This window comes from Rana temporaria, chromosome 7, assembly GCF_905171775.1.
Source record: "Rana temporaria chromosome 7, aRanTem1.1, whole genome shotgun sequence".
In the NCBI taxonomy this organism is placed as follows: Eukaryota; Metazoa; Chordata; class Amphibia; order Anura; family Ranidae; genus Rana; species Rana temporaria.
The window spans coordinates 58,330,556-58,345,538 of NC_053495.1; the positions used below are offsets into that span (position 1 = coordinate 58,330,556).

A 14,983-nucleotide genomic window follows, 5' to 3' on the forward strand; every position below is an offset into this window, starting at 1 on the left:
GAATAATAAGCTGTCAGGTTAGTAAAACAGCGATATCAGAACCGAATCATACAGTTTGTAGTGTACATAGATTTGCAAAACAATGAAATAAAAGAATATTCATGAACGTTGTGTTAGCTCGTGGTTACTGTGAAATTGTGTGAATGCAACAATGCAGTGCATGTTATCCCAGCTTGCAGAGCTTGGATTCATTGAATGAGTTTACCATAAAAACGCAGAATATACAGCCTCATGATACATAACCAAGCTCCATTTCATGCTGAATAAACCAAATTATTAATGTATCTTTAGATACATTTATTAAAAATCAAAAAAAATCTATTTAAATCCAAAAAATCCGAATTAATTAAAGAACAATTCCGATTTTTTATTTTTTTTTAAATCATTGATTTTTATCAAGCCTGGAGCCGTCACTTAAGTGACTCTACAGTATTCCTTTTCAGCCCTTCCCCCTGCAGCTATATTAAAGATTATATAGGAAGGCGAGGGGGGAGACAGAGGAGCTGGGCCAGCAGAGAGCAATTAGACACTCCCAGTAGAGGACAGGGCTATGATCTGCAAGGAGGGAGGGGCTGCGCTAGGGAATTGACTCAGAGCCACATCACAAGGTGGGGGAAAAAAAAAAAAAATGTAAAAGCATAAATGCTGTAAATAAAAAATGTTTTTAAACGTATTACTTTTACCTGCAATTTTTTTAACCAGGCGACGGGTTTTTATTTTTTTTTTAAACAGGGCCTTTGCAACTGCCCCGTGTTTTTTTTTTTTTTTTATAGGATGACTGGACAAAATATCAGTTGTGCTAAAGTAATCCTGTGATATTTGGAAAAAAAAACAGCTGCCATTGCTGGCCTCTTCCTGAAAATGCTAGTTGCTTGGCTGTTACACTAACCCTCTGTCTTCAGAACTTTCTTAATAATCAGCAAAGAACTTTTGATGTTTTCTTTATTTTACTGATCCACGTGCTTCTTCTGGGTCAGCGTCTCCAAAGTCGGATCACAGTCTTAAATGAAGCAACTTTACAGGGAAAGAAAATAGTTTACTCAGGCAAACCCCTCCCTCCCTCAGAGCTGATTGTTCTGCGATTGGCCACAGCCAAAGTCGCCTGTCCTGGAGGCAACTAAGTCACGCTGTAAGTTGCTCCAAGTCGCGCTGTAAGTTGCTCCAAGTCGCGCTGAAGTCGCCTTTAAAGTCGCACTGCAAGTCGGGTTGCCCCTGTGTGAAGCAGCACTTCCTGTCAATGAATGCAAGCATATACTTTGTATATCTATAAAAAAAAAAGAAGATTTAAGGCACGTAGTAGCAATGTTGTGGTAACATAGCAGAAGGTTACACCCGACAATGGTGTCAGCAGTTTGTGAAGACCAGCGAGTCTTTAGAAGCAGGATGGATCACATGACACTTACAGGGTCTTCCCCCTGCCCTCTGATACAACTTCCTCTGGCTTGGCACGCATGTACCACTCAACCCACGAACCGTCATATATGCCAACATCATCTTTACCGCAAATGAAAGCAGCAAGAGCCACGTGGCAGGCAGTGACTCCGGAGCCACACGATGCCACCAGTCGTTTTGATAGGTCAATGCCTTTCTCCTGGAAAATACGTCGAAGTTCTTCTGGAGACTTCTCATTGCCTTCTACTGTGAGGAAGTTTGGGAAAGGGAGGTTCACGGCACCAGATATGTGACCAGGCTCAATTCCTACAACAAAGCAAACATGTGAAGAGATGGTAAATACAGGTCATTGGTTGGTCTATCCTAAGCAGTGCATTTCATTTATGGCCCTTTCACACTAATCAGCGTTTCTTCCGCGTTTTCCTTACCAAAATCGGGGGGGGGAAAAAAATGCATGACCAGTAAATCTAATGGAACCCTTCACACCAGTCCGTTGCATTTAAAAGTCCTACGTGCTGCATTGTTAGTGCGTGTTTGATGCAGTTTTGTGAAAGGGGCGACTTGTGTGACTTCTAGGGCGGCAACTAGTGATTATTTTCATAATCGATTAGTTGGCCGATTATTGTTTCGATTAATCGGATAATAGCATCAAAAAAAATAAAGTTTAAATTTCTTGGGCCAATTTGTTATTGGGCAGATTACAAAACACAAATTACTGCAAAAACACTTTACATGCTTTTCTGCAGCTTCTCCATTGAAGTATATTGAACCAAAAAAAAAAATATTGATTAACCACTTAAGGACCGCCTCCTGCACATATAAGTTGGCAGAATGGCACAGCTGGGCACAGGCACGTACCTGTACGTTGCCTTTAAGAGCCCAGCCGTGGGTCGCGCGTGTGCGATTCAGTTCCGAAGTTCCGCGCCCACGGGACCCGATCACTGCGATCGGGTCACAGGAGTTGAAGAACAAGGAGAGGCGAGTGTAAAACACACCTTCCCCGTTCTTCTGTGTGGCAGGGTCACTGATCGTCTGTTCCCCGTTATAGGGAACGACGATCAGTGACATCACACCTACAGTAAGAATCACTCCCTTAGGGCACACTTAACCCCTTACCACCCCCTAGTGGTTAACCCCCTTTACTGCCATTTTCACAGTAAACAGTGCATTTTTATAGCACTTTTTCGCTGTGAAAATGACAATGGTCCCAAAAATGTGTCAAAAAGTGTCTGATGTGTCCGCCATAATGTCGCAGTCACGAAAAAAAAAAAAAAAAAAATTGCTGATCGCCGCCATTACTAGTGAAAAATGTATGTATGTATGTATGTATGTATGTATGTATGTATGTATGTATGTATGTATGTATGTATGTATGTATGTATGTATATATATATATATATATATATATATATATATATATATATATATATATATATATTTATATATATATATTTTTTTTTTATAAAAAATGCCATAAAACTATCCACTATTTTGTAAACGCTATAACTTTTGCGCCAATCAATAAACGCTTATTGCGATTTTTCTTTTACCAAAAATAAGTAGAAGAATACATATCGGCCTAAACTGAGGGAAAAAAAAAATTTTATATATATTTTTGGGGGATATTTATTATAGCAAAAAATATTAAATCTCTTTTCAAAATTGTCGCTCTATTTTTGTTTATAGCACAAAAAACATAAAAACCGCAGAGGTGATCAAATACCACCAAAAGAAAGCTCTATTTGTGAGAAAAAAAGGACATCAATTTTGTTTGGGAGCCACATCGCTCGACCACGCAATTGTCAGTTAAAGCGACGCAGAGCGGAATCGCAAAAAGGGGCCTGGTCCTTAACCTACATAATGGTCTGGGGCTTAAGTGGTTAATCGAACACAAAAATTGTAATCAGTAACAGCCCTAATTAAAATGCAAGAAAACACACTCTGCTTCCTGCCGATGTAATCATGTAGATCTCTAGCTCTTTGTCCCAAATCCGTACTAGGTCACAGATCAGGTATGTGAAACCTCCATGTATACGTGACCATAACACAGGGCCTGAGGCTGGGACCACAAAGGTGACTGGTCAACAACAAATAGGACTTGTTAAACTGGTTACTTGAAGCCATAGGCAACATTTGACACTTAGGATCTGCCCTTCTTGCATCATAAATGCCTAATACACACAATCAGAAAATCAGATGAAAAAAGGAGCAATCGTGCAAAATTATGCAAAAGGGACAACCAAAAGACTTTTCTCGTATGATACCACAACATACGATTTTCATAAAAAAAAAAAAAAACAACAAGACTGCGCATGCTCAGAAACGAAAGAATACATTACATTATTCCAAAAGTTGTATTTGGTCATATGAGAATTTTTGTAACTAACCGAAACTAGCATCCCAAGGGGGGGGGGGGGGAGGGCGAAACAGGATTATTCATCCAATATTCTCATTGTGTGTACAAGGCTTTAGGGTAAACTGCAGCGCTAGTGCCAGACTGCTTTACATTATGGTGATATCGAGGACATGCTTAAAGTGGAGTTCTGCCCCAAAAGTGGAACTTCTGCTTTAAGCACTCCTCGCCCCCTGACATACCACATTTGGCATGTCACTTTTGGGGGGGGGGGGGGGGATGTGATTTGTGTACCTTATTTTTAGTGGAACTTCCTGTCCCACTTCCTTTTTTGGCCGCCTCGGTCTGTACTTACGGTTTTCTGTCGTTTTCACCCGGCTTCCGGGTTCTCGCTCCCCCGGGGAGCAGGCGTTCCTAAGCTCTTCATAGATGATTGACGTGTGCGTCATCGCCTTCCGAAAATATCCGAGTGGGACTCGGCACTTTACGGCGCCTGCGCAGTCGGCTCTACACGGCTGGCGCAGGCGCCGTATAGCGCCGTAAAGAGCCGAGTCCCCGTCGGATATTTTCGAAAGGCGATGACGCGCACGTCAATCATCTATGCAGAGCTCCCCGACGGGGAAAAGGAGCGACACGCCCACTCCCCGCAAGAAAAAAAGACCCGGAAGTGCGGCTGAAGACAGGTAAGTGTACAAAAAAAAAAAAGACAACGCTACAAGCCTTTATTAGGGCTACAGATAGGTTAGCTAAAAAGTTCATTTTGAGGGTGAACCTCCGCTTTAAATGTCCTTATTTCTTCTGATAAATCCTCACTTCCTGTTCTTCTGTCTGTAACTCCACACAGTAATGCAAGGCTTTCTCCCTGGTGTGGAGTGTTGTGCTCGCCCCCTCCCTTGGACTATAGGAGAGTCAGGACGCTCTCTACGTTGCAGATAGAGAAAGGAGCTGTGCGTTAGTGGGCGTCCGGACTATCCTGTATTCCAGGGGAGGGGGCGAGCACGACTCTCCACACCAGGGAGAAAGCCTTGCATTACTGTGTGGAGTTACAGACAGAAGAACAGGAAGTGAGGATTTATCAGAAGAAATAAGGGCATTTAAAAGCAAAATGCAAGGATGAGGTAAAAGAAGGAGGAATGCACTAAGGGAAAGGAAGCTATTTAGGAATAAAAAATAAATAAAGAAATTGTACCTTTACAACCCCTTTAAGCCATCAATATGATCTGGAAGCAATAAGCACAAATCCATTCTTACCTTCCCGGGGCTCAGGTTCAAGTCCTCTGAACCTTCCCTCCACTCTGGCATCCACCATCTGAAACGTCCTCTTCTCAACGTTGTCCACCATTTCCTCATGGTCTATAACTTGAGAAGTGTTCAGCTGTGCTTTGAACTCTACTGGCTCTGGGCGAGGTTCCTTTCCCGACTTTACTGAATGTCCTTCCCTTAACCAACTTTTAAAACCTCCATCCAACACGGACACATTTAGATGCCCAAAAACCCTAAACATCCACCACAGCCGGGGAGCACTAAATGAGCCAAAATCACTGGCGTCATACACCACAACATGATTGCCGTTAGAGATTCCAAGTTTCCCAGCATATTCAGCAAACTGGTCGGCGCTGGGAAGCATGTGGTCATAGGGGGAGGTGCGGTCACTGCAGACATCTATGTCGAAGAAGTAGGCTCCAGGAATGTGGCGCTCCTTGTACTCACGCCAAGGGTCACGTCCAGTTTTGGGGAGATGCCATGAAGCATCAAGTACCCGAACATTGGACCTGAGAGCTGAACCAGTCCGTAAATTGTCCCAAAGCCAGCGAGAGGAAACCAAAGCTCGGGGCAGAAGTTGGTTGGTCATGATGAAGATTCTGTAAAAGAAAGAAAAAAGTAAAAAATAATGAGAAACCATGTAATAAAACGATGTCACTTTTTGAAGAGAGCACCGCCCACCCAGCCGTGTCATTCAGTTTCCTGTGATAAAAGAACGACAAATACCATCAGCTACCGTGGAAGCCATCTTGTAATTCTGAATGAACTGCGGGGGTGCTGATGAGTGCCCTTGTAGTTTATTCACAACCCCCACAGCTTTGAAATGGACAGCCCGTATGCAGGGCTTGTCTGCAGAAGCCCGACGTTGCACCCCTCATCTAGTGATCGAGGACACAATGCTTTCCAGTTTTGTGCTTAGAAAAAAAAAAAAGTGTAAAGTTAGCCCAATGTTTTTGCATAATGTGCAAGATGAAGTTACGCCGAGTAAATAGATACCAAACATGCCACAGTGCGCCGTAGAACTGGGGCGGCTGGTCGGCATGTAGTAAAAGGGTTAGTGAATGGAAAAAAAAAATGTTCATTTAAAATAACAAATATGTTATACTTACCTCCCCTGTGCAGTTCGTTTTGCACAGAGTGGCCCCGAATCCTGTCTTCTGGGGTCCCTCGGCGGCTGTCTCTGGTCCTCCCCGCAAATACTGACCACATTAATGCGAGAGCTTGCATGGTGGTGAGTAATTGGTGAGCCATCACTGTATCACTCGGCCCTGCCCCTCGGCGCGCCGCGTCACTGGATGTGATTGATAGCAGCCCCAGCCATTGGCTGCGCTGCTCTCAATCCATCCGCTCTAGCCAATCAGCGGCCAAGCTGAGCGGCGAAGAAGATCTCGGGACTGAGCGCGGGACTTTAGAAGGGTCAGCTAAGTAAAAACGGGGGCTTGGGGATGGGGTGGGGGGGGGAGGGGGGCTAGTATACACTGAAGTTTTTTCACCTTAATGCATAGATTGCATTAAGGTGAAAAAACATTTTCCTTTACAACTCCTTAATTCTATGTAAATCTTCTTGGTCAACCAGTCTGCTGGAAAAAAAACACACATCCCATATTCAAGGTGGATGGGAAAATCCTCCCCACTGTTGTACTCTGACCCCCCCCCCCCCCATCAGAATGTGCCAATTAAATGCTGGTTGTGGGGCAGATCTTTGAAGACCGGCTTCTGTTGAACAGAGAGAGCTACAGCAAGATTGATCCTCGGCTGGATCCGGCTGAATTTCGATCCATGTATGGTCGGCTTAAAGCAGTATTGACCAGTTTGTCTCTAGAGCAAATTTCTTTCATTGTTTGCACACACACAAAATTGTAATTTTTGACAATAAAAATACCTAAACCCCCAGAATATTATACATTTGCAGGGGCCCTATAGAATTAAGACGATAGTTGCAAATATCTTTATCATGGTTATTAAATGAAAAAAATTATATTATAATTATATATATATATATTTAATTGAATTTTAGTGCAAACACACACTACATATTTTTTTTAGTAAAATATAAAAACTGAGGTTGTGTTGAGTAAATAGATACCAAACATGGCGAGTCTTACATTTTTGTATAGCCACTCATCATTTTCACAGAGCAAAATTCTAATAAAAAAAACGTACATTAAAAAAAAAAAGTAAAAAATTGCCGTAACCCCTGGTGCCCCACACACGCGCGCAAACGCACACCCAGGGAATGCACGCATATGTAACCCGTGCGACATGTCACTGTGAATGCCACACTGAGAACAATAATTCTAGCACAAGAGCTCCTGGTCTAAACCGATGAGCTGTAAAAGTGTCACCTATGGATTTTTTTTTTTTTTCCCCAATACATTTTATTCGAATTTCGCTTTGTGGAAATGATCCGTGGCTTTACAGCCGGCTTTACAGCCGCCGCATCACTTTCAAGCTGGGAGCCGGCTGAAAAAAACCTGCACAAGGTGATGGCAGCGGTCACAGTTTACTGTTTGGATGTTTGTACGGTAATATTTCCAAATAGCTGAACTAGTTAAACCCAAAAGCAAACATTTATTATATTGCAGCGTACCAATTCATAGATGTGATGGCTGCATTCGTTTTCTTTTGAAGCATCTTTCTTCTGTTTTCATCTGGTGATTCAGCCAGAAAGTCTTGTTTTTCACAAGCTCTCCAGCAGAATGTATCAGTTCACATGGATGAGACAAACCACTTAAAGCGGAGTTCCACCTAAAAATGTAACTACCGCTTAATCCACTCCTTGCCACATTTGGCATGTAATTTTTTTGGGGGGGGGAGTGGGGGCTTCAGGAGGAGTGGGACTTCTTGTCCTACTTCCTCCTTCTGCCGAGGGGCTGGTAAGGCGAATAGCTTAAATCGCCTTATTGCAGCCCCTCCCTGTAGGCGAGCGCCTGTCCAATCGGACGGCGCCGCTCACGCATGCGCAGTGTGTGCCCGGCCATGAAGCCGAAAGCTGTCACTGCCGGGTGCCCACACTAGGAATGAAGACATGGGGGGGCGAGGAGCGGAGCCCCGGCCGGCGCTGGAACCGTGGAGCAGGTAAGTGTCTGTTTATTAAAAGCCAGCAGCTACACTTTTTGTAGCTGCTGACTTTTAATAAACTTAAAAAATAGGCTGGAACTCCCCTTTAATACTGACAGGGACGATTAAAATGATCAGCTTTTATTCATTTGTGCAAAACTTTAATTTAAAAATAAAAAAACGCTTGCTGCCTCTCAAAGTGTGGCCTGGAGCTTCAATTTGTTAGGCCGGCCATACATGGTTTGAATCCGGCCTATTCAGCAGGAACCAGCCAAGATCTGAACCATTGACTCCTTGGAGCCCAGGCCATTGTAAAATGATGGCCACAAGGTGGCACTTCAGGTCCGGGAGGCCGTCTATTGGCGTCCTGGGCTCCTCCGGCCACAGGTGGGGTGTGCGAGTGCCGCCGGCGGCGCGCACACACGTGCCCGCCACTTCACTGAGATGCCGATGCACCAGGTACCCACGATCGTCTGTTGCAGAGCCAAGGACGTGGATCTCTGTGTGTAAACACACAGATCCACGTCCTGTCAGGGATAGAGGAGACCTATGGTGCGTCCCTTGTATATAGAGACACAGATCGGTCACCTCCCCCAGTCAGTCCCCTCCCCCTACAGTAAGAATCACTCCCTAGGAAACATTTAACCCCTTCCTCGCCCCTTAAAGGGGTTTTCCACCCATTTTTTAAGTTTATTAAAAGTCAGCAGCTACAAAAAGTGTAGCTGCTGGCTTTTAATAAACAGACACTTACCTGCTCCAGCGTTGCAGCGACGCGCCGGCCGGGGCTCCGCTCCTCTCCCCCTCTCCCCCCCTCCCCGGCCGGCGTCTTCATTTCAACTGTGGGCACCCGGCCGTGACAGCTTTCGGCTTCATGGCCGGGCACCCACTGCGCATGCGCGAGCGGCACTGCGCGAGCGGCCCGGCGCTGCGCCGTCTGATTGGACAGGAGATCGCCTAGGACCTGTGATGTGTCCTAGGCGATCGCCTACAGCAGCCCCTTCCTGTAGGCGATTAAGCTTAATCGCCTACCCAGAAGGAGGAAGTGGGACAGGAAGTCCCCTTCTCCTGAAGCCCCCCCCCCCCCCCCCAAAAAGAATTACATGCCAAATGTGGCATGTAAGGGGGTGAGGAGTGGGATAAGCGGAAGTTCCAATTTTGGGCGGAACTACGCTTTAATGTTAACCCCTTCCCTGTCAGTCACATTTATACAGTAATCAGTGCATATTTATAGCACTGTTCACTGTATAAATGGTCCCAAAATAGTGTCAAAAGTGTCCGATATGTCCGCCGCAATATCGCAGTCCTGACAAAAATCGGAGATCGCCACCATTACTAGAAAAAAAAAAAAAGAAGGTCATAAATCTATCCCCTATTTTGTAGGCTCTATAACTTTTGCACAAACCAATCACTATACGCTTATTGCAATTATTATTTTTTTTTTTACCAAAAATATGTAGAAGAATACGTAAACGGCCTAAACTGAGAAAAAAATTGTTAAAAAAAATCAAATAAAATATGGGATATTTATTATGGCAAAAAGTAAAAAAATTGTGTCTTTTTTCAAAATTGTCGCTTTATTTTTTTTGTTTATAGCGCAAAAAATAAAAACCGCAGAAGTGATCAAATACCAGCTCTATTTGTGGGAAAAAAAACAATGTTAATTTTGTTTTAGGAGCCACGTCGCACGGCTGCGCAATTGTCATTCAAAGTGCGACAGTGCCGAAAAGCTGAAATTTTGCCTGGGCAGGAAGGGGGTATATGTGCCCAGTAAGCAAGTGGTTAATGAGCAGGCTGAATGTACCAAGATAGTTAATCGATCAACTTGGGTACAACCAGCCTGCCAAATGTGCTTCCGATTATCGCAAACGGTTGCTATAGTCGCTAGCGATAATCACTGTCTTCTGGCGGGAATGTCTTTCAATGCTGATTCCCCCGTCTGTGTTGATGGGAAAACATTTTGCATTGTGTAAGGCTGCTCTTAATAGTTTTAAAACCAGCTAATACAGTAAACACTCCCCTCCCCCACAAGAGACAATGCTCCTGTGCCTCCTATTCTCATTCCTCCAGTTGTGTTGCACCAACACAGACGGTTTGTTACTGGCCAGGTCACCATGTGAAAATAAAAGAGGAAGAAAAAAAAAAAACATAACAAATAAAATGAATGCAGCCACCAGATCTAATGAAGGGTAAGCTGTAATAGATGACATTTTTGGTTTGGGGTTCTATACCATTTATTCACTACCCCTCCCCCAGACTGACAATGCTGCTGTCCAAAGGAGGCTCCATTGCTCCTCCATCCAGAGTGGACACACCCTAAAGGTGGCCATTAAGGATGAGCTCTGGCGTGTTCGCATAGTACACGTGCAGAGCCCACCAGGAAGTGAGCACGGCGCTGCGCTAATCACAGCCAGGGAGACATTTCACGATCCCCGCAGCCGTGCATCGGGAAATGTCTCCCTGGCTGTGATTAGCGCCGTGCTCACTTCCTGGCGGGCTCTGCACGTGTACTATGCGAACACGCCAGAGCTCATCCTTAATGGCCATACACTTTTGGATTATCTATTGCTTTCTTTTTCGATTGATCTCTCTTGATAGGAGAACAAAAACTTTTTTTATATATTTATATACATCTCTATCTATATCGATCTATAATCAATAGATCTGCCTCACATGAGGAAATGGATCTTAAATGATAGTTAAGATATGATTGCAACTTACAATCCTAAATTATTGATCACATCTCCGTTTCCACCATGAAATCTCATAATCTAATCGATCAAAATAGGATCGTAGTTGTAAACAAAGTATCTCAGCATTGATGGCTGCTAAACTAATCAATAAAATTCCTCCCTGACCGATCCTCTCAGGTTGATCAGAATTCAGTGTCAATAGATTGAAGGGAAGGGATGTCTATAGGAAGGTTTGGGATCTGGTAATAAAACTGAAGGGTGTCTGTTCACCATAAAGCAGGAGGGAAGACTGGCAGGAAAGAAAACTAATGCAGCCTCCACATACAGGAATTAGTAATCAGTGTATGATTTGGGGGTTAATGCTGCTTTATAATGGGAACTCTGCAGAGGTGACCACAGAAATGTACATAATCCTCCCTCCTGATCTATACTGCCCACGCTTCTCTCCCCATAGCCCGGCCCTGCTGGTATTTGTAGTCCTCACCCTACGCTAGGAAGGTCCACTCACCGCTCAGTGTCGGAGGCCTGTGTGTTGTCACCTGTCCCCTCCGATGTCCTTCACATGCCCGGGTCCACCCAGTCTGCCTCGGGCTCTAATAATCACACCGACTCAGATCTGATCCTCTGCACGTCCGCAGCTGTCACCACACGGGATCCGTCCTGGAGGATGAGGGGTGTGACCCAAGCATGGCCAATGGGAGACCGGGAGGAGAGGCTGACTGAACACACCGGAAATCCGGTGATCTGTTGAGAAATTCACGCATGCGCCGTACGTAACAGCACAGCAACTGAGTTTACGATCAGCTGCTGTGTCGGCTAAAAGGCGCCTGCGCACAACAGACGACTGAAGACATTTTTCAATGATGGGCAGTCTTTCTCGACAGAACAACGGTGACTTGTCAGTATGGTTCCTCGCAGGGATAAGCAATTAGCGGACCTCCAGATGTTGCCAAACTACAAGTCCCATGAGGCATAGCGAGACTCTGACAGCATCAAGCATGACACCCAGAGGCAGAGGCATGATGGGACTTGTAGTTTGTCAACAGCTGGAGGTCCGCTAATTGCTTATCAGTCTATCGCATAGCTCCCAAGTGTCCCTGATTTGGAGGGACTGTCCCTGATTCAGAGCAATGTCCCTCTGTCCCTCATTCCTCCTCATTTGTCCCTCATTTTGGTCTGATCTCTATAGATGTATAACAAAAAGCACTTTTTTATCTATCAAAAAGTGTATCCCAGCACTAAACTTTCATCTGATTTCTAAATTTCTGCATTTTGTAAATTCCAGAAGCCAATATAAAGAAATAGTAGTGGAAAAAAAAGCACTTGTGGGTTTAACCAATCTTATTTTTTTGTACAATTCTCCTTTAAGGGGGCGTGGCAATGGGGTGTGTCCTATGCCTGCATACTTTTGCTGATAGGTGTCCCTCATTCCCATCTCAGAAAGTTGGGAGGTATGGGACTGCGCAGGCGCAATCCTTGCCGACGGAAATCTCCAAACCTCGTCCGGCATCCAGGCTCATTCTTTAACATTCCCGTGGATTGGAGGATGTTAAAAAAAGAGCCAGGAGGCCGAGCAAGCGGAGCGAGCCATCCGAGCGAAGCGAGGACGTGAGGCCGACTGGCCACTTTTCTCAAATTCCACGTCGCCCTGGAGGTTCGGTGATTTCCGTTGGCAAGGATTGTGCCTGCGCAGTCCTTACAGGAACCATCTCGTCAGATCAACGGCTCAGGTGGGAGCGGGGCGTGACGATAGGATAGCGTGGGCGTGACCCGAGCCCAGTAATTAGCCAATCGGAACAAGGGAAGAGCAGGGAGGCGGGAACATCTTCTCACGCCGACGTCACGTGGACATGACACGTGACTTAGATCTAACTGACGCGCGCTAAAGCTGGAGAAATTAGACAATGACGTCAGCAGTGGGCGTGGCTACAGCTTATAAATAGCCGAGCGGGAGAGGTGGGAAAAGTTACAGCGTCAGTGTGAGGACAGCGGCAAGGAGGAAACATCTCTACCACGGAGCGCCAGAGGGAAGAGCCTTTGTCGGGACTACAGCCCGGGTCACAGCGTCTCTGCGTCCGGGGAACATACCTTCTCTGCTCAGGCTACTAGAAACTACAACTCCCAGCAATCTGTTTGCTTGGGGAACTACAACTCCCAGCATGGACTGTGTATGTAATGGGGCTTCAGCTCCCAGCCTGGAATAAGATGTTACAGGACTACATATCCCAGCACGTTTTTTTTCTATAGATGTACTACAGATCCCAGCAATCTCTACATACCCCAGCCTGCTCCACTCCCCCTCCTCAGGGGTAATTGCACCCCACACTCCTCTTCCCACTAATGGTGGTGGGTCCCCTCCCCCCAGGATAAGGGTGGGCCAGTCGGGCCTGTGGGGGAGGGGTATAGGGCGGTGGGAGATGAGTGGGGTGGCGGGACTGGGGGGGTGCAATTCCCCCATGAGGAGGGGGAGGGGAGCAGGCTGGGGTATGTAGAGATCACTGGGACCTGTAATATCTCCATAGAAAAAATCATGCTCGGATATGTAGTCCCACAGCATCTTATTCCAGGCTGAGAGCTAAACCCCCATTACTTACACAGTGCATGCTGGGAGTTGTAGTTCCTCATGCGAACAGAGATTGCTGGGAGTTGTAGTTCCTCAGAGCCTGAGTAGAGGCGGCAGATTACGTAGACACGCTGTGACCCGCCTGTAGTACAGACAATGGCTCCTCCCTCCGGAGCTCTGTGTGGGGGATGGTCCCTCCTCCCCCGCTCTCCACACACTGACTCCCACATCTCCACTCACCTACTAACGAGGGTGGGGCTCCAATTGCCCACCCTCTGCCACACACAGGGCTGATCCAGGAAATATTCGATTGCCTCTCGGGGGATCAGGATGGAATTTTCTGCCCAGCTGGTGCACATTAATCATGCTTTCCTGGGGTTTTTCGCCTTCCTCTGGATCAACTGTCTCACAACCCAATACACCTACTCATCTACCACCAAGAGGGGACGCTACCACCCTGGGTATAGGGTGAGTGTGCCCAGTGGAACTTCCCCCCAAGTTTCATCTGCCCTCACTCCCCCATGCCCAGCATACTGGTAATACACCCTAGCCCCACCTACATGCACTCATCTACCACCATGAGGGGACGCTACCACCCTGGGTATAGGGTGAGTGTGGCCAGTGGAACTTCCCCCCAAGTTTCATTTGCCCTCACTCCCCCACGCCCAGCATACTGGTAATACCCCCTGGCCCCACCTACATGCACTCATCTACCACCACGATGGTCCACAGAAAATGGGGTGCCTTGCCATGGCTCTGTGGCTTACGCATGTATTTGTAAATATGTGCAACTAAACCCCTGTCTTTGACACATACTGCTCGACAGGTCAATTTGGTTGGTCGCAGGCTGGTCCATAAGTTGAGCGTGAAAATGTTTTTGTTATTTGTATGTGTTTGCCTTTCCAATGCTACTTTTTGTTTTATAAATTCTTTGTGATAATTCACCAGAGGGAAGAGCCATTGTCGGGACTACAGCCGGGTCTCTGCGTCCGGGGAACATACCTTCTCTGCTAAGGCTCCTAGGAACTACAGCTCCCAGCAATCTCTGTTTACATGGGGAACTACAACTCCCAGCATGGACTGTGTATGTAATGGGGCTTCAGCTCCCAGCCTGGAATAAGATGTTACAGGACTACATATCCCTGCATGTATTTTTCTTTTACTACACTTTCACTTATAACTGCTTTAATTTTGCAAAAGAACATTCATTTAGATTGGGCTTTCCTAAATATTCTATTTCTGAAAGAAATTTGATCATGTTGAAGTACACTATTTTTCAGAACCAATCATACGGTATGATTTAACCACTTAAGCCCCGGACCATTTTGCAGCTAAATGCCCAGGCCAGGTTTTGCGATTCGGCACTGCGTCGCTTTAACAGACAATTGCGCGGTCGTGCGACGTGGCTCCAAAACAAAATTGGTGTCCTTTTTTCCCCACAAATAGAGCTTTCTTTTGGTGGTATTTGATCACCTCTGCGGTTTTAATTTTTTGCGCTATAAACAAAAATAGAGCGACAATTTTGAAAAAAATGCAATATTTTTTACTTTTTGCTATAATAAATATCCCCCAAAAACATATATAAAAAAAAATGTTCCCCTCAGTTTAGGCCGATACGTATTCTTCTACCTATTTTTGGAAAAAAAATTGCAATAAGCGTTT

At 45.5% G+C, this 14,983-nt stretch overlaps 1 protein-coding gene across 1 annotated transcript; it reads right to left on the reverse strand.

The window, feature by feature from the left end:
• Positions 1 to 1,144: 1,144 nt before the first annotated feature.
• On the reverse strand, positions 1,145 to 11,473 carry LOC120945331 (3-mercaptopyruvate sulfurtransferase-like). The gene is made up of 3 exons (XM_040359435.1): positions 11,267 to 11,473; positions 4,997 to 5,607; positions 1,145 to 1,698 (listed from the first exon to the last, which is right to left on the reverse strand). The coding sequence occupies exons 2-3, from the start codon at positions 5,595 to 5,597 to the stop codon at positions 1,400 to 1,402; spliced, it is 900 nt and encodes a 299-aa protein (XP_040215369.1). The 5' UTR covers positions 5,598 to 5,607; positions 11,267 to 11,473; the 3' UTR covers positions 1,145 to 1,399.
• Positions 11,474 to 14,983: the final 3,510 nt, after the last annotated feature.

Excerpts from the sequence above, each read along its gene's own strand:
- LOC120945331 (XM_040359435.1), bottom strand. The coding sequence starts at position 5,597 with ATGACCAACCAACTTCTGCCCCGAGCTTTGGTTTCCTCTCGCTGGCTT. Across the intron at positions 1,699-4,996 it reads TGAACCTGAGCCCCGGGAAG|GAATTGAGCCTGGTCACATA; the intron begins GTAAGAATGGAT and ends GCTTTGTTGTAG.